Here is a 24,389-nt window from a genome sequence, read left to right on the forward strand (position 1 = left end):
TTACTCTCTAGCGCTCGGAAGTTGATATTTCTCAGTGAAACATGATGAATCATCAGAGTAGCTCTATAAAAGGCATGCCAGGTTATTTCGCCAACCATCCAAGTTGCAGCCTTTTGCATCCATCAATCCTGCAAGATGCATCCAAACTCTGCAGCCACTTTTTTTCTGTTGCTGGGCATGTCCTGGTGTTTTAGGTTGCAGATTTCTGACGAGGATGATAGTGACGAGTTCACAAAACAGGAGCTGCAGTTTGCAGAGGTAATGTGATTGATTCATTAAACTACACATTCCTGCATCTGTTTTTCTTCTCTGTGTTGCCTTATTTATCAATATCTTCTCTATCAATATCAATATGGATGGGAACTAATCAAGGAAAGAAGCAACATAGAGCTAAGGTGAAATTTCCTGACAATTAGAACAATTAATCAGTGAAATGACTTGCCTCCAACATGGGAGGTTTTTAAGAGATTGGACAACTATTTGTCTGAAATGGTATAGGGTTTCCTGCTTGAGCAGGGAGTTGGACTGTTATTATTCTATTAACATGTGAATGATAAGCTTCAATATGAAAGACCTGGACTTTTGTTTTGATGAATCTGTATGGAATATTATTATTTCTATTTCTAATTCTGCTAGTGCTTTTCTTTTATGTTACTATTGCCATCAGTATTAGAATACCCTATTGAAAAACTGTTTTTCCCTCTTCTTTTTCTCTCCAGCATTATTTAAAAACTCATTATAATCTCTGGTCAAGTCCCGCTGGCATCTTGAAGTCAGGCGATACATTTTCCACCAAACTTCGAGAAATGCAATCGTTTTTGGGGCTAGAAGTCACCGGAAAGCTGAATGAAGAAACCTATGAGTTAATGAAGCAGCCCAGATGTGGTGTTCCTGATGTGGGAGAGTACAACTTTTTCCCCCGAAAGCTAAAGTGGTCCCATAATAATTTAACATACAGGTGAGAAGCAGCTTGTTTCTAGCTCCAAATCCAACACAATTTGTGTTGATGGATTTCCCATCACCCATCACCTATGCCCTGAGGAAAAAATAAATAAAGATTGAACTAAAATTTTGGGGAGGTTTGATGGCCGTGTTGGGTGTGATAATGAGGCAGAGTGATAAGATGTTTTTAATAGAAATGACAATATTAAATGAAATACTAAATTTCATTTTTGATGGGTGCCATTATCTTATCTTATTATTTTGAATATCTTCCATATCTTCAGGGGGATTGTCTACTTTTATTTATAATAATATCAACAAGGCTTATTTAGGATGAATGTTATGTATTACATATACAACATTAAGATTAATCTTCTGAAGCTGCTTTATGGTTGAACAGTGTTTAAACAGCTTTAAACATGCTAAAACAACTTCCAGTAAACCAACCACAAGTCTCACAGACCCAAACAACCTAAATCATTTCCATTATGTATGAAATGTATCTTTTTACAGCCACTTCTAAAAATAAGGCAAATTTACTGTTACTCTGCCAAAAAGAAAAATATCCACACTTTTGGTGGCTAGAAAACCTACTTCATTAAATAAAAAACCTGCTTCTATTTGCAAAATCAAAAGCATAAGAAAGAATATCACATTATTGTCACCAAATATTTTGCAAACTTTTTCTGAGTCTAAAAAAAATCACCATCATTTGTTTGGTTTTGGCAGGATTTTAAATTACACCCCGGATCTGAAAAAGTCTGAAGTGGAGAGAGCCTTCAGAAAAGCGTTCAAAGTCTGGTCTGATGTGACACCACTCAACTTCACCAGAATTCGTACTGGCGTAGCAGATATCATGATTTCCTTTGGACGGAGAGGTAAATAGTGGAGAAATGGCTACCACTATGTTTTCTTAATGAAGCCACTGAGGATATGGTCACTACTAGTTTGATGGGTATTTGGTAATGCTGGAATCATAAGCAGAATGTCCAAAAACCTGGAGAGCAATGGTGGGAGAGGACTAGCATTATCTTATCTGTATTTGAGAATTTTTTGTATGCATTCTATTGATAACATGAAGTAGTGGACTTCATTTGTTGCTGGCCTAATCCAGCTTCAGGGCTTTTCTGTTCTTTACTTGCTTTTGTATGTTAACCAGATTGTCACTTGAGTTGATTGTCAATTAAACATACTAATGGTATTTATTACCATTCCATATGTTTGTAGAACATGGTGACTTCTATCCTTTCGATGGACCTTCTGGTCTCCTGGCTCATGCTTTCCCTCCTGGACCAGGTTCTGGAGGAGATGCTCATTTTGATGAGGATGAACTGTGGTCAACAGATTCCAAAGGTAACTAAAATGGGTTTAAAAAAGTATTTCCACTCCCTTCCTATTATTTGGTTCTGAACAGTATTTGATGTTTAACCAGTGACTTTTTTCATAAGCAAACTTTCCTTTGGGGGGAAATACATGAATATGATTCATCATTGTTCAGCTTTATAATTTCAAAGTCAATACTGGCAGAGTTGTTTGTTTTGATTAGTACTACCTTACCAGTACCAATTGCATCAATTAATTCACTTCCTATTTGCACAAAAGTGAAAGAATATTCCATTGAATTCAGATCAGATAAATGTTCATAACTAGCTGTTAGTAGCACTCATCTAGCCTTGAAAGCTAAGCAGAGTCAATACTTGGATGGAGTTCAGAAAAGAATTCCAGAGCTGTTGGCAAAAGTTCCTGAAAGCCACTTTTATTCTACTGCCAGGAAAACTGTGGAGGCTTTTAAGAAGAGATTGTACAGTCACTTCTCTGGAATGGTATAGAGTATAGGGTCTCCTGCCTGAACAGAGGGCTGGGCTAGAAGACCTCCAAAGTCCCTTCCAACTCTGTTGTTCACTTATTCTGTAAGAAGAACATTCCCCAGAAGTCATCAATTATCAATTCATCTCAAAAAATATTTACTTATAAATTATGCATTGGATTGCAGCCAGAATTAAATATAATAGCTTAAAATAGGAACAGGCCACATTTAGCTCCCTAGCCCTAATTGTATGGTGTCCAGGAGAATTTTTAGGTCATGCCATTGAAATTCTGTACTAGAGAACAGTAATGTGTTGGCACTATTTTTTTTTCTCTTGCAATGGAAAAAAAATCCAGGAAAATAGGTGACTTAATTTTGTTGGGGGACAAGGCAAAACAGGGGGACCTTGGCCCAGCCACTCTTTCTCAGTCCTAAGAAGAAGACAATGGCAAAGCACTTTTGAAATCTTGCCAAGAAAACTGCAGGGACCTATTTAGGAAGTTGAATCAACACTGTTTCAAAAGAAACACAAACACAAATAGATCTACAGGTAGTCCTCAACTTATGACCACAATTAAACCCAAAATTTATGTTGCTAAGTGAAACATTTGTTAAGTGAATTTTGTCCTGTTTTCTTGCCACACCTGTTAAGTGAATCACTGCAGTTGTTAACTTAGTAACATGGTTGTTAAATGAATCTAGCTTCTCCATTGACTTTGTTGTCAGATGGTTGCAAAAGGTGATCACATGACCCCAGGACACTGCAACCGTCATGAATATGAGTCAGTTGTCAAACATCTGAATTTTGATTACGTGACCATGGAGATGCTGCAATGATCATAAGTGTGAAAAAATGGTCATGTCACTTTTTTCTATGCTGTTGTACCTTCGAATGGTTGAGGATTACCTGAATTAACTTCTCCAAAAAATGGGAGGGGAAATAATCAGAACATATTTCTAGTGACATAATAGCAGCCATCTCCATGACCCCAAAAGTCCTTGTAGACTGAAAACCCTAGTAGAAAGGGAAAAAATGCCTTCAGATGCAAACAGATAGCCTAACCCCCAATTTACCTATCTAGGTTGGTAAGTAATTTATACAATTTCAATTCATGGAAAGTGAAAACATTGGAGGAGCCTGTAAGACTAATTAAATAAACACTTAAATGGTGGCTATTATTATTTTAAGTGTTACCAAAAGAAACAAAAGAAAGAAACCAGTTTTTCAATCTGGCAAAATTAGGATGCAAGCTTGGTTGCTCTCTTGACACAAGCCATACTGTTTCCTAGGATATAACTTGTTTCTGGTGGCTACCCACGAATTTGGTCATGCTCTGGGACTTGAGCATTCCAGAGATCCAGGAGCTCTGATGTATCCAATCTACACATACACAGGGAACACAGGCTTCTTGTTGCCAGATGATGATGTACAAGGGATCCAGACTCTTTATGGTAGGTTGGTGTTTTGAGGTTTCTTCTGCTTATTGAAATGTTGTGCCAAAACCTGCCTTGCCATTTCTTAATTTTTTTTTCTTCTGCAAAAGAGGGGTCTGCTTTTTTTCCCCCTCTTATTCTCAGAATGCTTGAACATTTATTTGAATTTCTCTTTGAATTCGAATTGACTACATTCTTTGAAGCAGTACCAAACTGCCAGTCTTGTGGTTTATTGTTACTGATCTTTCCATGACTCTGAAACTTTCCTAATGGTCCATTTCCAATCTTTTTTTAAAAAGCAAAAAAAAAAAAAAAACCCCAAAAACCTAATGGGAACATTTTCTGATTAGAGATTTAATGAAAGTATGGGAAAATTGGAAGCAGCGCAAAATTTGTATAAGTTGTTTTCCTCAATGTAAATGAGAAGAGAGAGGGGAAACTGCAAAAATGTCAAGCATTCCATAAATATTATTTAATTAGTGAATAACCCAAATTCTTAGAATGACATGCATAAATAATTATGGACTAATATGATCACAATATGTAATCTAGATTTAATGAATAAATAATGTATTGACCCAGGTGCAGGAGATCACGATCCCCATCCTGATCATCCAAAAACCCCTGAGAAATGCAGTGAAAACTTAACACTTGATGCTATCACAGAATTTCGAGGAGAAATGATGATCTTCAAAGACAGGTACCTCATAAATGAAATATGAAGGATTTCTTTGCCATTTCTGACTTCATGAGATATTTTACTGATTAAGGGAGGCAATGATTAATTACAGGATTAAATTGCTCCAACAGTCTGCAGATCTTGAGATCTGTATGTATATCATCCAAACATTAAAGATGAAAATATGTTTGCAACAATCGCTTCCTCAAACCAAGGATTAATCACTGCATGATGTTAAAGATCAATTCACTGCATTGTATGCTGACTTTATTTATCCATTAATGGCTTGTTTGGTATTGTGTAAAAATAATCTAGTCAAAAACAAGCAAAACCAGCAAATATACATTGTATTATCTTCTGCAAAACAAATTGTGCATTATGTAGATATCCTCATCTTCATCAGCATCATTTTATTCAGCATTTTTATGTACAGGCAGTTTTAGGGATAGACAATCTGTAAGTTTGGATTGTTTGACCATTATGGCCTGCATAGAATTATATTAGTAATCAAAGTACCTTGAGATTTATCAAAATCAAATTGGAAGTCACCATAATGACTTCAGATGACCCTTTCCAAATGTACATCTTGAGTCTGAGACTTAATTAAATTGACCTATCAGTATCTCAAAAGGTTTGATGAAAGGGTTGTTGAAAACTGTGCTCATATTTTAGGACTATTCTCTGCTTGCATTTATTCATGATATAGTAGGAACCCGCAATATCCCTTTTGGCTCTGTCCCCATTCCATTGCATTTATTTCATCCCCATCCCATGACAGATACAAGCTTAAACTATCATTAACTGTCCTGGTGTCAATGTTTTCCCTCTGATTCCAAGAGTATCTCCCACATGAATAAATCTGCTAGGTCTGGAGAGAGTTTGGAGGGAAGATATTGTCAATGACTGGAAACAGACAATAGATGGAGGATAGGCATCACAGGTGTCTGTGTGTGCATGTGGGGGAATATAATACATTTTCTTCTAATATTGTTTTCTGCCAACACAAGAATGTATGCATTCCTCAATTTAATTTAAAATTTCAAACTTCAGTTCAACAAAGGGGAAAACCCTTAGTGACCCCCAAAATACATGGCTTTTGTTATCTCTAATTATCTCTATCTCTTTCTATCTTTGATTCCTAAAATAAGAAAATGGCTATAGTATATGGTGCTATTGAACATATGCACAATAATAAATATCCTTCATAATTTGAATACTTATATTCAAGTTTTTTATTGCTTTTTTACATTGTCTGTTAGTGATGCTTCATGATGGTTATTATAAAAAGAACAGCAATAAACATAAGCAATTACACTAAAAACAGTGTTTTTAAGCCCTTGTGAAATGCAAGCCCAGAGTTCAATTCCCTCAATTCAATCACGCAATTTAATGGTTGTTGCATTTATTAGTAGGTATACAATATTGTCTCGACTCCAGAGAATCAAGTTCTAGAACCAGTCAGTATGTTTAATAAGATATTGGCACTTTATAACAAAACTTTCCTCTTCCTATTAGGTTTTTTTGGCGCCTACATCCTCAGATGGTTGAAGCAGATTTGGTGCAGATTAGATCATTTTGGCCAGAAATTCCAACCAAAATTGATGCAGCATATGAACACTCTGACAAAGATCGTGTGCTGCTTTTTCGGGGTAAGTTGATGATGAGTTTGGTTTTTTTTTTTTTTAAAGTTCAAATTATGTCATCCTTTCCATCAAAAGTGATATTCCAATTTCATAATAGTAATAAAAACTAAAAAGCAATTATAAACCTGCAGTTGCAAATATAATTCTATCATTCTAAAGTTACAATTAAAACAAAATTTAACGTCATTTAAATACAGATATCTGTTGAATAAAGTTCAGGTTCAGACTTCCTTGTCTTGGTCCTTGAATGGGGAGATGTAAAACTTCCAGTGGCCTCTTGGATGCCTTTGCAGAAATTATAGGATTGAAGTCTAAATTTGCCCTTTACAGAAGTCTTCCCCCATAATTATATGTCAATATCAGAATGAATACTATGGAACTGAATGACACCATGGTTTTGCTACATTTATTAATGCAATCCCCCTGATAGAAATTGTATTAAAATAGGTAATATTTCAACTAAAGTCAGGTCTTTCGAAACTCACTGCTTTCTCCAGGACAAACTCAAAGTTCTGCTTTTAGAAATCAAATTCAAACTCCATCAGGATGTTGCCCTTAATATATAAAGTAAGAACATCTGGCATTTTACAGTATATTTTTTATTCACCAATATATCCTTCTGAAGTAATTCTTGCTTGGTCTCATTACACAGCAATGAAAACAAGTTAAAATTTCCTCAGCTGTAAGAATATGTAATGAATATGATGGAATGTGTTTTTTTTAACTTTTTTACAGGAAGAAAAGTTTGGGCTTTGAATGGTTATGACATAATAGAGGGCTACCCTAAAAAAATTTATGAATTGGGTTTGCCAAAATTCATAAAGACAATAGACGCAGCTGTCCATATTGGTGAGACTGGGAAAACTCTCTTTTTTACAGGAGAAAAATATTGGAGGTAGGTTGAACATTCTTCTCACCATCTTTTGTTGAGAGACAAAGGTAAATATGCCCTTGAATCAAATTTGATTCAGGGTGACGTCATGCTTATGTCCATATAGTTTTTCATGACAATACAGGAATGATTTGTCATTTCCTTTTTTTACATTTTATTTTATTTTATTTTTGTCTGTCCTAGATTTCCTGGTGTTCTCACATTCAAGTAGATATCTTGATTGGATACTATTTATCTATCAAATCTAGACAAATGCAGCCTGGTGCTACTATTTTCTGTGAAACTGTAGTCAGATTTTTTTTCATTCATTCTCACCTCTTCACTTGTTCTGGTTCATAAATTTCATGGTGTACTAAAACAGGGGTCCCCAACCCCTGGGCAGTGGTGGGATTCAAATATGTGAACAACCAATTCTCTGTATGGATGCCACTTCCAGATGTCCATTCTGGGCCTGGGAAACAAAAACTTAGCTACCGGTTCTGCTGGTGAGAACTGGCTGAATCCCACCATTGTCCCCGGGCCCTGGCCCACTACTGGGCCACGGCCTGTTCAGAACTGGGCCAAGTTGTGGGCAAACACGTGCATATGCAGCTCCATTTGCGCAAGTGGCAATCAAGTGCGCACAGCTTAATTGGTGTGAGCACCAGGTGCACACAGCTCCTGCTCACACAAATGGTGCTTCATGTATACACGAGCACCACTGCTCATACGGAACCTTCCCCTTCCTCCTCCCCTCCCTCCTGCTGGCTCACCAAGCTGGAAAGTTTGGGGACCGCTGTACTAAAAGACTTTTAATTAATGGGACTTCAATTACTTAGATTTATAATTGTCCTTAGATCAAATCCAGGGAAACAACAGGAGTCACCTTCATGATTGATGTAGGCCAAGAAAACTTTATAATTAACAATTAAATTATTGTATCATGGTCACAGAGTCAGCCAAATGTTTATATTGGATTGGCATTTTTGTCCACCTATCAAGTCCTTCCCAAGAACCTGGGATAGGCAGATGATGTTTGATAGTGATAGTGTTAGAGATACCATCACAGGATGTAAGTTGTTCCAAGTAACACTGCCTTTTGCGATTAAGTGATGGTGATTTTGTCACTTCTAAAGCTGTTAAAGTGGTGGTGCTATTCTTGCTTTCTTTTGCCATCATTGTTCTACTTCTATTTCAAGGTCTTTCTATTTTGTGGGGTTTTTTTCCCCTCCATTTCTTTCTCTTCTAATCTGCTGTCTCTAGATACTGCAAGATTCACTATCCAAATTTCTTTGTCTTTCTTAACAACAGTCACTAAGCCTGGTGTGTTATGTGGCAGGCATTTGTCTGTTGTACTGCTGGTAAGACCACAAAGTCATAGAAAATGCTTCAGGATATATCTTCTGTATATGTTTATATTTAGCTACAATTCATCATTTCCTTTTTTTATGAATGGAGAAATAGTTGCAGGCATGGTTATACCGGAAAAACATTAAAGTAAATATCATGGAAATTTCTCATTAAGAAAATACATTCCCTGAATTTTAAGCCATCAGTGTAATTATGCTGATCTGTTGCTGTTTAAGCTTACTCTATCTTTTCTGTTGCAAAACATGAAACCAATAGAATTTATTGGGTAACACCCTCCACTTTATAAGATTAATAAAAAAATATATGTATGTGTGTGTGTGTGTCTCCTGACATAATAAATAAACTTTTTCATAAATTCCAATACATATTTCAAGCAGTATGTAACTAATGAAATGTAGTGAGGAGATCAATTGCACATAGCTCAGTTTTTATGTGTGAGAGAAAGAGGATGAAAACAGACCTTCCCTAATAGTTTACAGAGTACATGGTAGATGTAGATAGTAAAGTCTGGCAAGATTTTGTCTATAGGTGTGAAATCAGCTTGGAAGAATTTCCATGTGTCGTTCTTGATTTTAGGCCTGACAGTATCTTTTGGGTGCCATTCAAGTGCTTTATTTTTCTAGCACTTTATATTATTGATAAACCATCAGTTTAATATGGATATTATGCTTTGGTGCTTCAAAGAAATGCTTGATAAAAAATTACAATACATAGAATGCTGTAAATTAGTGGTTCTCAACCTTTTTAATGCCGCGACCACTAACGGGTCATAAGTCGAGGACTACTCAACCAGTTGTAAGTCAAGGACTACTCAACTGGTGCAGCACCATTTGCAGAATGGGACTTTTGGCGGGCTCAGCAGGGCAGAGACAGCCTGGACAATTCCTATTGGCTTTTGAAAGCCAATAGAATTAGACTCTATTCAAGAGAGTCTATTCTATTGGCTTTCAAAAGCCAATAGAATAAAAGGGAGTAGCACAGCTAAGGAAAAGGGGGGAAAAATGGCGGACTGCATTGTTTGGCGACCCCCGTGAAATGGTCCTTCAACCCCAAATGGGGTCCCGACCCACAGGTTGAGAACCACTGCTGTAAATAAACCATGGATAACAATAGTAATGGTTTTTCATTTGTTTTCCTCTTCAATGTAGTTATGATGAACAGAATCAGATCATGGACAAAGGCTACCCTAGATTTATACATGATGACTTCCCAGGAATTGGTCGCCGAGTAGATGCAGTCTATCAGAAAAATGGTATGTTTGTTTGACTTTTGATGGGGACATTTGGAGGATTCCAGCATCCTTAAGTACAGTAACTACACTTTCTTCTAATCTATCATTGCCACCTAATCAAATCATTAGCCCCTTTCTCAAAATTTGATATCATCCTTTCCTTTTCCTTCCTGGTAATATTAAGCAGAGCTCCTTTTATTTGGAGATTTGTAATAGGCTGAAAAAGGAGCCAGGAAGAAAACAGTCAAAAGTTATTCCTGGGTTGTTGTCTTCTACCCTTGTTGAAAGCAAGAGAGAAACAACATTTGACTACATTTTCTATAACTTCCTTTTTAAAAAATGGTGACAGTGTAATAAGCAACTACATCAATAATAGAATGCCCTAGTGATTATACAATATCAAAAGAGCTATCTAAACAAAACAGGAAAAGGGGCTAAAAGACTGATATACAAATGAATAATCAAGGGATTTACAATTGTCAAGAACATTTTCATTTCCCAACATATCCTTAAATAATTATGAGAAACTGAATATATTGCACCATTTTAAAAGACTAAAATTGCCACTAAATTCTAAAGAAGGCGTAAACATCAATAACCATGATTAAAACAAAAAGTGAGAGTTTTTTGTAATTTCCAGAGCTATTCTATCAGTGCTGCCAAATTTAGTAATGCAGTTTCTTAATATAATGAGGCAGGAAATGCATAATTTGGGAAACTGCTTTGGTCCTCTTTGAATTATTATCTCTGTAGTTCTCAGCCCATCCTTTCTCAACAAGAAATTTGTGTTTTTTCTATCACATAACTTCTGCAAAATGAAAATATGTGCAAATTGACTTAGCCAGGAAATAAACTACCAAAGAAAGGACAAAATCATTCACAAGTGATATAGGAACAGTTTCACTCAGATCCACATTAGGGATGTGTTGACCAGTTGCCACTTGTAGAGTGGGATTCTACATAACTGCAAAAGGGATTTGAGTCCTAATCCAAGTTCTACAAAGACACAGACTTCTTTGACCAGAAGTCTCTGGATACTATACTTGATCTTAGCCAAAAGGCTGAGAAGTCTCCAGATAGGACTAATACTGAACTTTGAAGTAGATGAATAACCTACTAGCAGAAGGGATAGAGGGCAGAATGTTAACCAATTTAATTTTCTGCTGCTCCAGCCAAGATCAAATGTTCAAAGGGTGCAAGGATCTAGAAAGAAAGTGATTGAAAGTTTCAGACAAATCAGCCATCAATAGACAGATAGAGCTAAACCACATTTACACGCCATTCAAAAGAGGCAATAAAAATGTAGGAAGGAAAGAAAAATGTGGGAACTCATCCCTTTCACAAGCAGCCTCAGAGGCAAACTATCAGGCAGAAAAGAAGACACTAATCAAGGAATCATCAATGAGAAAATCACATCCCTATCAAAACTGGCAGGGCATGATACTATATATCAGGGGTGTCAAACTGCCAGTCCGCGGGCCTGTTTCATTATACCGAAGCTGCATCCACCCCATTGCCTGCAATACAAAAAGAGTCACGATATGTCGTGACACATCAGGTGACATGGCGAGTTTGATACCCATGCTATATATTGACAGAGAGAGAATTCCATATTCTCTTGCATTGATGATGTAACCTAGTTGAAACATCTGCTGCAAACAATCAAGCTCAGAGAGCACCAAGAATTCCACATGGTTCAACTGTAAACTATACATACTCTTTGAAAATTTCATCCTTCCCCTGATCTGGGCAGGAATATCCTGTGAACAGAATTCATTTCCTGGAGTATCCTGATGATGGAAGCAAACTCAGAATCTAATCCTTATGTTTTGGGGAAACATGCATTCAATACCAACAGCAGTATGATAGCAATATCAAGCAGTATTTTTTAAATTAATTTTCATCTTTTACAGGCTATTTGTATTTCTTCAATGGGCCACTGCAGTTTGAATTCAGCATCTGGGATGAAAGAATTGTTCGTGTCTTGAGAACTAACTCGATCTTTTGGTGCTGAATATATTAAGCCAGGTTCTGAACTGTGGAATAATTTGCTACTCATGAAAAATAATACTGCGTGTGGATATTTTTTTTAACCTAAAAGCTTGATTCTGTGAACAAGCTTAGATAACGTTGTCACTGATTTTATAATGTATATATGGGACATATAGCTATCAGTCTGGAACTGAGTTAAATTGAAAGGGTTTAGCTTTTCGTAATGTATAAACATTTTGTATGGATTAACACTATTTAATAGTTGAATAAATAAAAACACCATCTTCCTATCAAGGGTTGACTAGAGAAAAGAAAACCCTTGGAAATCCCTAGTTGGCAGTAGGCAGCATCATGCAATTGTTCAAAAATAAAAATAAAAATGGGGGAGAGAGGTGTGTGTGGGGCAAATCTCTGAATTTCAGAATCTTGTGAAATTGATTGTTTACATCAAGGATCATTCAGGTGATCTTGAAAAAACAAATCATGATAAAGTTTGGCAACATCCTGAGAATTTAAATAGTTTTATTTTATTTTTTAAAAAATGGTTTTTAATTTAAATTGAGTTTCTAGTAGTGTTATGGAAGAATATCTCAAGTGATGCTTGATGACCTGAAGGTAAATTAATAAATACAGGTAGTCCTTGATTTATGACCATAATTGAGCTCAATATTCCTGTCTCTAAGTGTGACAGTTGTTTAGTGAGTTGTGCCCCATTTAATGACCTTTCTTGCCATAATTGTTAAGTGAATCACTGCAGTTGTTAAATTAGTAACACGGTTATTAAGTCGCAAAAGGTGATCACGTGACCCTGGGACACTGCCACTGTCATAAATACGAGTCAGTTGCCAAGCGTCGGAATTTTCATCACGTGATCATGGGGATATTGCAATGGTTGTAAGTGTGAAAATAGTCATAAGTCACTTTTTTCAGTGACGTTGTAATTTTGAACTGTTACTAAATGAACTCTTGTAAATCGAGGACTACCTATAACTTGGGAAAAGAATTAAACACTTTTCAGGATGGTGCCTCAAATCTTAAGGATGAAAGTAAGCAGGGGGAAGGGGGTTATGAGCCTATGCAGTATATTTAACTATAAATTAAGACCTCTTTTTCCCCAAAGATCATAAAGAAATCTTAAAGGAGACCATGGAAAATTCACTGTTGAAGATCATCTCCAAAGTCCTAGGTTCCTTAGAGGAATGTCAATCTTATTTTTTTTTTTTTTAATAAGAGCATTTTAGCAAAAAAAAATGAAAAGCATATTTCCTCATTTTACAAGGAAAGAGACCTTTATTTTAGTTATTTTTCATTCATTTTGTATTTAGTGTAATGCTGTCTACAAAGTCCTAGCATTTAGAAATATGTGAAGTTATAGTTGTTTCTTCCTTATGTGTGTGTCTGTGTTTTTTTTAAAAAATACAAATAAAGTACATAAATATATACAACACCTTAAAAATGTGCATTTTTTCTTTCTCTCCAGCATTTGAGTTGTTCAAATTAAGACAAAACATGGGGACAATTTTGTAAACAGAAGACAAGGTTGCCTAGGTAAAATAACATGTAAAATAAACATGATGTCCAGTAAAATAAACATGATGTCCAAATGAGATCACCCAACTATATTCTTCTATGGTCATATTAAGTGGGCATTATCTTGCATTGATAATCCATTACATGAAGTTTTGGAAGCAAAGGCAAAATGCAAGACATCTAGTAGCCTTTTAGCATTGTCCTACAAATTCCTTTCCTAACCAGATGAAACATTACAGGATGGCATCAGTTATCTGTCTACATTTCTGTTGGTAGCATTCTGTTGGTAGCATTAGATGTTGGTAGCATTCAGTGAACATGCAGCAGCCTAAAGGCAAACTAATGAAACACAATTGCTATAATCAGATATGCTGCCCCAATAAACTATAATGTGCCTTCATGGGATGGCTTGGTTCATACAACATGTTAATACAATGGGTGGTTTCCCATGACACATTGAATCACAAATGACTGAATTGCATTTAAACCTAATCTAGCAAGTTTTGTAACAAATGCTATGCAGCATTATTGGATCAAGAAATCCTCAGAACTATGAAAGGTACAGTTATCTCACTTTGAAAAGTCAAATTATGAAAGTGGTGGAATAAATGTTGTATCCATGTTTTTTCATTAAACAGTGGTACTTTATACTTGTTAATTGTTTTCAGGAAGCACAATGAGTACTAAAAATAATGAGTACCAAACAAACCACGTGACCGTTTGTTTTGGCTGAGAAGGACTTCCTGTCTGTTCCTTTTCCTATGTCAATGACCTTCCCAGCAGGGCCAACTTCCTGTCCATTTTCTGTAGCTGTCTCATACTTCCTTTTGCAGTGACCTTCCTGGCATGACCAACTTCCTGTCCGTTCTCCGCAGCTATCCCCCTATTCCTATTGCAGCACATCAAATACCAAACAAACAATGAGTACTGGGACAACATTTTTGCATTGAAATGGGTCGAGTATGAAATTTGATGAGTTTTAAAGCAGTCAGGTATTGAGGTACCACTGTATATAAAATGAAACCATTTCATTTATTTTACACAAACACATTTTTTTACTTTTAAAAAAAATTTGCACAAGCGAAACTGACAAATTATAACAATTAATCAATGGAATTATTATCTATTATGTTATCTATTATTTATTATTTTATTTATTATTTTATTATCTATATTATCTCATTATCTATTATTTTTTCTTATTTCTAGGTATATATCTATGGTGATTCTCAGTTATCATTTTTTCTAGGTTAGTTCTCTCTTTGATTAGTTTCCATCCCCAGTTTCTTGTCCTGCCTTCAGGTGCTTTGGAGAATAGGTTGACCACCTTTTCTTTATGGCAGCCCCTGAGATATTGGAACACTGCTATCATGTCACCCCTGGTCCCTTTCATTAAACTAGATATCCTACAACCATTCTTCATAAGTTTTAGCTTCCAGTCCCTAATCATCTTTGTCACTCTTCATTTTTCCTTGCTTACAGACAGTAATTGGGACCAGAAATCACTAAGTGATGCAGCCCTAAAGCGCGATCTGGTGATATGTAGACTTCCTGGCTATAATATAGAAAGGATGTTTATTTTTAAGAAGCTACTAAATTCTGAATTGCAAAGAGCTGGTAGCTGGTAAAATTCTCTGAACCCAACACTAGATGTCACTTTTTTCTTGTCATTTAATTTGGATTGCAACAGAGAAACATTTTGTAAAAGAAAAAACATGGGGAATCGTCAGCCACACTGGAGGTGGGATAATTTTTAGGAAAGAAGAAAAGAAAGAAAAAGAATAGAAAACTTCATTCCATTTGTTCATTCATTCATTCATTCATTCATTCATGACTCAAAATCCCACATAGCAAGCTACAAATGTAATTTACAATTTGGCATTAGTTTATTTATTCAATTTCTATAGCTGCCCATCTCAAGCAACTGACTCTGGGTGGTGAGCAATCATAAAACAATTTCAAAAAATTACAACACAAGTAAAATATTTGATAAACTATCTGTACTTTCTTAAGGAAGTAACTTTTCAGGGAGTGGGGAAGTGTTAGCATCTCCCACCACAGACTTCTCTTTGCAAAGCGAAAAATTCCCAGTCTCTTCAATTCCTCTTGTTTTATTGTAAATTGCCCAGAAAGCTTTTACTATTGGGTGGTTTTAAATTTTTAACAAAAAATAAAGTTGACAAATATATAGCTAGCTCTTTTAACTTTGATCAGCATAGATTATTACAACTGTTAGCAAGACTATTGTTAGTTGTGAATGCATTTCTTTCGCTTGATCTTGAATATTGGAAAGTCCCAGTGAAACTTTATCTCATGGATACATGGTGAAAAAAAATGACTCAGATTCCTTTTGAGCTTTGAGGATATTTTATTTGTTTCAAGCACTGGAACATTTTCACTGAAAACCCTGTCCGTCTATTTTCTCATGTTCAGAAATGAGACCAGATTTCAGTAGAAGAGAATGTATGTAGCTCTGTGTTGAACTGTCCTTAGTGCAAGTCACACATGCTAACTCTAATTTTATTAAAAGATTATAATAACAGAATTGTCCGAGTCTGAATGCACTTCCCCTTCCCTTACTTTATCTTCATGTGAACCAAGGAGGTCTTATCTGAGACACTTTCTCAGGTTACGGTTCTGGCACAGACTCAGAATTCTTTTATCTGACTGTTTCTCTTGTTCCTCAAGGTTATTCTTTCTTCCTATTGCACATCTTATCAGACCTTGAGGGATCTTCATTTTTTGATCAGATAAATTTATTTTAGATTGTATTTTAGATTAGACCACCTAAAGATTATAACTGGTTCAGAATGTAGTGAGAGATACAATTTTGGGTTGAAAGGGTTGAACTGTTGAAAGGATTGTAGTCTGGAGATAGATGATGTTGTATCCCTCTCCCTCTTTTGAAAGAGAGCTGTCAGTTTTGACATAGATGGCCACTTTGACCCCTCTTTCAAACTAGCGGTCCTCTCTGTCCAAAATGTGGACTTTGCTGTCTTCAAAAAAGTTTGTCTTTTGAAGACAGCAAAGTCTTTGTCTTTTAAATGCAGATGGACTGCTGAATCTTGCCACACAGTCCTTTCAGCAGTTCCAAGAAGGCACCACACCAATTTGCACCACTCAGGTGATCTTGAGGACACAGATAAAACTCCAGATGGCCTCAACGACTCTCTAAAAGAATGCAAATGACCAGCTGTCTGCAAGTAATATAAATCCTTCCATTCTCCACCATCCAGTCAGAGCTGAAAAAGCTTTGTTGGATGAGAAGCGAAAAGTCTTCAAAGAAAAACAAGAAAGTCTAGTTGACTCTTGAAAAAGAACCTTTGAAAGTACTATTATATTCTTAACTACTTGAAATCTTTGGTTGGTCTTCAAGGTTGCTCTATATGGGGTTGTCCAAACTTGGACAGTAGAGCATACTGTAGTAATCATCATAATAGCCAACACTCCAGAAGACAGGCTTAAGATACAGAAGGATCTGCCAGACTTGAACACTGGGCACTATCTAACAAAATGAAATTCAATGGTGAAAAAAGCAAGGTTCTACATTTAGGCAAGAAAAACCAAATGCACAGGTATAGTATAGGGGGTACCTTGCTCAATAGTAGCAACTGTGAGAGGGACGGCTGCTTGAATTGGGTATGTCTAGTTTAATGAAGAGAAGGACGAGGGGGGACATGATAGCAGTGTTCCAATATCTCAGGGGTGCCACAAAGAAGAGGGAGTCAAGCTGTTTTCCAAGGCACCTGAAGGCAGGACAAGAAGCAATGGGTGGAAACTAAAGAAGAGAAGCAACCTAGAACTAAGGAGAAACTTCCTGACAGTTAGAACAATTAACCAGTGGAACAACCTGCCTCCAGAAGCAGTGAATGCTCCAACACTGGAAGTTTTTAAGAAGAGACTGGACAGCCATTTGTCTGAAATGGTGTAGGGTTTTCTGCCTGAGCAGGGGGTTGGACTAGATGGCCTCCAAGGTCCCTTCCAACTTTACTATTATTATTATTATAAAAAAGGTCTAGTTTCTGACTCTCTCATGGCTTCCATTTATAAAATTGCTTTTAATGTGGTGGTTGCACAAGCTCAAATTCTATCTTAGAATAATATAAGGGCATATTAGGTTAAGGCCTCAAACACACCATCTAAAATAAATTTATCTGATCCAAAAATAAAAGAAGACCAGTCTGGCATGCTGACTTCTGGTGATGATCACATTGTTTCCAAGGTTCTTTTGCAATCAAATTTTTTATAATCTACTCTAGATTTTTCCCATATAGTGATGTCAGATTGTCTGGCTATACTTCTCAGATTCCTCTTCTTTTTTTCTGATGTTGAAGATAACATTTCTTCTTCCTGTCATTGTGTCATCTGTCATGTTGCCTATTCTCAAGAATGTCTCAAAGATGTTATGCAACAATTCGGCAAGTTGCTTTGATACTTTAAGATGTAACCATCTGTCCTTGAACACTTCAACTAAATAGCTGATCACGTTTCTATCTATCTTAAATTTCCATCCTGCTCCTTCAGTTTCTTTCCACAATTGCCAAATCCTCTTGTAAGAAAAAAATGGACCAAATTAGGATTTTCATAGTTTTGTCCTTTTCTTGTCACATATCAGTATCTTTGGCCACTTGATATATTTATTTATTTATTTTCCTATTTTTGAAGGTATCTAAAAGTGTCAAGGACAACTCACCACAGTCAACTTGCCACAGCACAACTCACCGTGGCCAATTTGCCACAGCACAACCTGCTGGGGGACAAGAGTTACACCAATGCCAAAGTAATGCTGGAATAGAATTGTTAAAGAAAGGATGCAAAAGGAGGGCCAAAATGAAATGTGAATGACAAAAATTAAAATAATTGTTTAATTATATTAAATAAATTATTGAAATGTCCCAAGGTGAGGACTCATTCCAATCTTCTCCTTTCCTGATGCAGATATAGAGTTCTAGGTCATCTCTACTGCATTTGTTCCTTTCTCTTTCCATCATGTAATCTGTTTTCAAAATTTAACCAGCTTCCTGCAATAATCACAGTTTTGCTCTTCTCTCATTTATCTTAGTCCTCTTTTCCCATGAAATATATCGCTATTTACTTAGTGATTTGGTGTTCCTATAAACACTAAAGATTGTAGCTCAGTGAATGCCAACTGAAATCAAATATAACTTGGACTGAGTTTTACAACCATAAATAAAAGAAACTGCATTAAAATAGACTTAAAATGTTAATAGTTCATCTACTAAAAAGGAAAAAAGAGATGATATTGAAAACCAGAGAGGACACATTATGCTGCCATATGTTTACAACTATGGTCTTAAAATTCCCACAAAACATAGAAGCATGCTTATTGACATTGCTATAATAATCATAACCAATAAAGATTATATTCTTTGGTGTTATGAAGTGATCAGTTTCTGAGATTATGGAGGAAAGTAATAAATCCCTTCAAAATTTTCCCTCAAAACAATATGTCTAGCAAACTCTTCTGCTATGACCACAGATTTCCTCTTTCACCCATGAGCGTACAAAGAAAAGACAAAGAAAATGACCTTACACAAATACTTTTTCTGACTTTGAGGAAATAGTTTTGTCATCAAATGTCAAATCATTTCAATATATATGTAACATTCTAGAGACCACAATTTCCGTTTTCACTCAAGTCTGTTGATAATGTGTGTGAACACTATGTGATATGAGGACATATTTTCCATATATAGTAGACAGAAAGCACAGTCTAATATTAATGATGTCCCTTCTCATAATAAAATGAGAAGCATTTAACTCTTTCTCTACAAATATACAAAATATAAATATGCCATCACCCCAATTTTTCAAATATAAATATGTTTACATTAATATATTTAGAGACAAGGGGAGGAGATACAGCTGACAAAGTGAGAAAGAGCCTGTGCTCTAAAGATTAACACAGCTGCCTAACATGTAAGCAGCCCAGGTTTGAATCTCAGAAGGGTATGTTTGGCTGAAGAGAGCTAAGAAGCTCGAAATAGCTATTCCATCCTCCCCTATTCTTTGTTAGCAATCCAAAAAATGTATATATATATTCTAAATTTTGCAAAAAGTTCATATATATATATATATATATATATATATATATATATATATATATGTAGGTCTTTGGTTGTTTGGGTTTTCTCCCACGTAAAATTGGAAATTTTACGTGGGAGAAAACCCGAACAACCAAAGACCTACATACAAATACCCGCGAAAACCTCAGAAAACATATATATATATATATATATATATATATATATATATATATATATATATATCTTTAATAATTTTGAATATTGGAATCCCAGGTATGGTCATTTAAAGTCAATCAGATAAAAATAAAGAGCTCTGGGATGTAAGGTAAAAGGCTTTTTTATTAATTGCAGAGCTTTCGTTAACAACCTGTTAACATCATCAGAGCAAAGGGCTAAATGAGAAGGGGGGAGTATGTGCATAAATTTACATAACAGTTAAACAACGGTTGCAGTGAGGCATGTGCACATAATGTGCTTAAGAAGCTCTTAAAGGCATAAAGCAGTCAGTCTCAAGGCTATTTTCAAAAGTCATGCTTGTCAGCTGTTTGGCGCATAGATCCAGCATGCCTATCAGCTGTCCAGCACAAGGTTCTTAGGGCTTTGTGCTCAGTCTTGTGCCAGCTGGATTCCTTCCGTGAGGTTTATATATATATAAAACCTTTTTGCAAAGTTTAGAATGATTGAGTTCAAATTATGAATTTGAACAAACTTCATCTATATATAACATTTTCCAGTTACACTATTAGCATATATTTTCAAATTTCCATAGCATTTTTCATTAGTTTTTCATTTTTAGCATTTAACTTCCACTCTGACATATCATAATTGCTCCTACATAAATCTGAAATAGTCCTTATACCATCCCCTCATTTCAGTTTTATCCCAAATAATTTCATTTCTTTTATTCCTGTGATGGAATACAGTTCAAGTTCCCAGAAGTAAGGCAGTGATTACAGAGGAACAAGAGACAACTCAGTTCGGATAGATTGTGTGAGAGAAAGAAGGTGAAGACAGTTCCTCCCTAATAGTTTCCAGAGTGTATGCTTTATGGGGGTTGCTAAAATGCTTTAGTTTGCCAAGATTCTGTCTCTGAGTGAGGAACAATAAAGAAATCTGCTTAGAAGGATCACATGTCCTTCTTGGGTTTTGGAGCCTGTCAATTCCTAATTATATTCACTCTGCTGGAGACTTCTTGTTTAGCCTTTTACATCCTCCCCAAACAACTTCTTATATGCATCATTGTTCTATATTTTTATTTCTTCTTTTCCTCTTAAGTGTTCTCCAAATCAAATCCATACCATGGTTATAAACAAGCACACAGAAGGTGATATACAATCATTAAAAATGCATAAAGACTACATTAAGAGTACACAATAAACACTTAAGCCTAAGAAAGAATTATAAAAATCAGAATTAAAAACTAAAAGTATCTATAAAAACCAAGAAGCTAAAAGAAGGGGTAGGAGTATTAGCTAGATATAAGGAAGCATGTAAGGTTAGTATGTGAAAGGCTACATTTATCAAGCAGCAAAACACTTTAATATGGCAAATTGGATATAGGAGATGACCAGACTAAGCCTGAGGACAGGGTCAAATGCATCATAAGCCTGGAATCCCTAATGCCCCCTTAAGAATCCTAAATCCAGCCCCACCACAGTCCATTGATTCTTATCTGGAGCCAATTTGTCTTGACTGTTAGTAAATCATATTTTTCTCTATCGGTAACATGGAATAAACTTATAGTACTTTTGAACCATGTCCTGGCTCCTGGTTTCCTATGCCTGACATTAAGTGGTCATTAAATCTAGTTTATAACATTGGTCATTATATGATGAATTTTGAGCATACAAAACCTAGTAACGTAATATATTAGTGGTAGTAGGTTTGGTATCAGAAACAATAGGGTGGTATAAAGTGCAAGATATTGTGCCAGAGTACAGGCCTTTCTGAGTTTAGGTATTTTAAGTTTAGTTAGGTAAGCCATAGTGAATGCAGTGTACTGTATAAAAAATGTGGATTTTAGCTTTTCAATGTTCCTTATTTTGTTTGGCTATAATCTTCTGAAGTTGTATTTTTCTCTTGATAGATATTATACATGATATAATCTATAATTGTCTCCTATAGAGTTTTTCTCATCTACAATTTCATTCAGACATCATTCCACAAAACATCATTTTTCAACTTCATGTTCACACAAAAGTAAAAAGAAGAAGGAGAAGGAGAAGGAGAAGAAGGAGAAGGAGAAGGAGAAGAAGAAGAAGGAGGAGGAGGAGGAGGAGGAGGAGGAGGAGGAGGAGGAGGAGGAGGGAGGGGAGGGGGAGGGGGAGGAGGAGGAGAAGGAGAAGGAGAAGGAGAAGGAGAAGAAGAAGAAGAAGAAGAAGAAGAAGAAGAAGAAGAAGAAGAAGAAGAAGAAGAAGAAGAAGAAGAAGAAGAAGAAGAAGAAGAAGAAGAAGAAGAAGAAGAAGAAGAAGAAGAAGAAGAAAGGCAAAGGTTTCCCCTGTCCAGTCATGTTTGACTCTAGGGGGTAGTGCTCATCTCCGATTCTTAGTCAAGGGAGCCAGCATTGTCTGAAGATGCCTCTGGATCATGTGACTAGCATGACTATATGCCAAGGCGCATGGAACACTGTTACGTTCCCATTGGAGTGGTGTCTATTTATCTACTTGCATTTGCATGCTTTCAAATTGCTAGGTGAGTAGGAGCTGGGACAAGTAACAGAATCTCACCCTGCTACACCGTGCTTGAGTCTTGAACTCGGGCTGTCAGCTTTCCAGCCGACAAGCTCAGCATCTTTAACCACTGAGCCATCATGCCCCCTTTTATTTATTTTACTCCATGCAATTTGCAGCATTTTATACCTTAATAATTCTTTCTCTTTCTTCCAAGCATATTCCACACCCACTTTCTGATAACCATTTTGCATTAATTATTTAGGGAGTCTTCTAATACTTTTTCATATATCTTATTTGCCTGCAGTCATTTTATTTTGTTCTCTTCTTTTTGCTTCAATTCTTGTTTCATGTCTGTTTTATTTTCTCAAGCTTGATTCTTGGCATTATCCCTCATCTCTACTGTATCCTTCACTAATTCTTTCATTTTTTCCCACCATAAACTGCCAAATCAAATGCTTTTAAATTTATATTCATTTCCCTGCTATATGCATGGATAGACTTAGGCTTAAAGTATTTCTCTATGCTTATCTTTTTTTTTCTAAGCAGGCACTCACCATTCCCATGCATTTGCCGTCATCCCACCAATCTGTTTTACATCATACAACTTTCCCCCCTTAATCCCATTAATTTGAAATATGGTGTGATTTGTCTCAAAATTCATCTCTGATTCTTCCATGATCACGAATTCACTGCAGCATGATGCACAACTTCAACCTATGAATTCCTATTTCATATAAACCTATAGCAATATAATATAAACCTAATATAAACCTATAGCAATATAAACCTATAGCAATAGCTGACATTACTTCATACTTTCTGAGGTACCTTTTAGCTTTTTTATTTATAATTAAACTTCCATGCAGGTATTCATCAAATCTACTCCATAAGATCGAGCTATCTTCATTCAGATTTATTACGTTCTTCCTTTTTTACTTTAGTTTCATAAACAACATACGTATTTTAATTTCAATCCTTAACTCATACATTTACTAATCTTCTAAATTAGCTGGACAGCATACAGAAGTACATGCAGTGATTGGATTCAGCCAGTTTGCACCACTTTGGCAGAACCAGGACGAATTTTTTGTTGCCCAGGCCCAGAATGGACTTCCGGAAGTGGCATCTACACAGAGAACCAGTTGTTCACATATTTGAATCCCACCACTGAGTACATGTGAATATAAAGATGGTTTCATGGCATGTTTCTATACTTTTGTGTTTAATTTTGAATTTTAAAAAAAGAAGAAATAGGGGTGACATGATAGCAGTGTTCCAGTATTTGAGAGGCTGCCAAAGCACCAGAAGGCAGGACAAGAAACAATGGGTGGAAACTGACCAAAGAGAGAAGCAACCTGGAATTAAGGAGAAAGTTGCTAACAGTGAGGCCAATTAACCAATGGAAGAGCTTGCCTCCAGAAATCATGGGCACTCCATCACTGGAGATTTTTAAGAAGAGACTGGACAGTCACTTGTCTGAGGTGATATAGATTCTCCTGCTTGAGCAGGGGGCTGGACTAGAAGACCTCCAATGTCCCCTCCAGCTCTATTTACAGTGTTTCAGAGTTGGGAAGGTATTTTATCTATTTACATTGTTAGCCATCTAGAGCAATGGTTCTCAACCTGTGGGTCGGGACCCCATTTGGGGTCGAACGACCATTTCACGGGGGTCGCCAAACAACGCAGTCCGCCATTTTTTTCCCCCTTTTCCTTAGCTGTGCTACTCCCTTTTATTCTATTGGCTTTTGAAAGCCAATAGAATAGACTCTCTTGAATAGAGTCTAATTCTATTGGCTTTCAAAAGCCAATAGGAATTGTCCAGGCTGTCTCTGCCCTGCTGAGCCCGCCAAAAGTCCCAGTCTGCAAACGGTGCTGCACCAGTTGAGTAGTCCTCGACTTACGACCGGTTGAATAGTACTTGACTTACGACCGGTTGGGGGTCATGGCAATAAAAAGGTTGAGAACCACTGATCTAGAGCCTGTGAGAATGACGGTATATATGTATGTCAGTGCTTTTTTTCTAAAAAAAAAAAAAAAAAAGGTGCCGGAACTCACACATATCATACAACCTGCCTTGCCTACCCTTCCATCCAAAAAAGGTGCCGGAACTCTGTTCTGGCCATTCTATGAGAAAAAAAGCCCTGATGTATGTAAGCAAAGCTATATACCC

General features: G+C 36.2%; 1 protein-coding gene across 1 annotated transcript; it reads left to right on the forward strand.

Annotated features, from left to right (window-relative positions):
* LOC120313883 (collagenase 3-like) lies at positions 1–12,708 on the forward strand. Its single transcript, XM_039356265.1, has 10 exons — positions 1–258; positions 720–958; positions 1,672–1,820; positions 2,170–2,295; positions 4,040–4,201; positions 4,766–4,883; positions 6,378–6,511; positions 7,241–7,400; positions 9,896–9,999; positions 11,892–12,708. Exons 1-10 carry the CDS (start codon positions 136–138, stop codon positions 11,990–11,992), a joined length of 1,416 nt encoding a protein of 471 aa, XP_039212199.1. The 5' UTR covers positions 1–135; the 3' UTR covers positions 11,993–12,708.
* The last annotated feature ends 11,681 nt before the right edge of the window (positions 12,709–24,389 follow it).

Source organism: Crotalus tigris, unplaced genomic scaffold, assembly GCF_016545835.1.
Source record: "Crotalus tigris isolate CLP2741 ecotype Arizona unplaced genomic scaffold, ASM1654583v1 scf7180000018809.685583, whole genome shotgun sequence".
NCBI classification, from domain to species: Eukaryota; Metazoa; Chordata; class Lepidosauria; order Squamata; family Viperidae; genus Crotalus; species Crotalus tigris.

Coding starts and splice junctions, on each gene's coding strand:
- LOC120313883 (XM_039356265.1), top strand. CDS start 136: ATGCATCCAAACTCTGCAGCCACTTTTTTTCTGTTGCTGGGCATGTCC. Junction 259..719: donor AGGAGCTGCAGTTTGCAGAG/GTAATGTGATTG, acceptor TTTTCTCTCCAG/CATTATTTAAAAACTCATTA. Junction 4,884..6,377: donor ATGATGATCTTCAAAGACAG/GTACCTCATAAA, acceptor TCTTCCTATTAG/GTTTTTTTGGCGCCTACATC.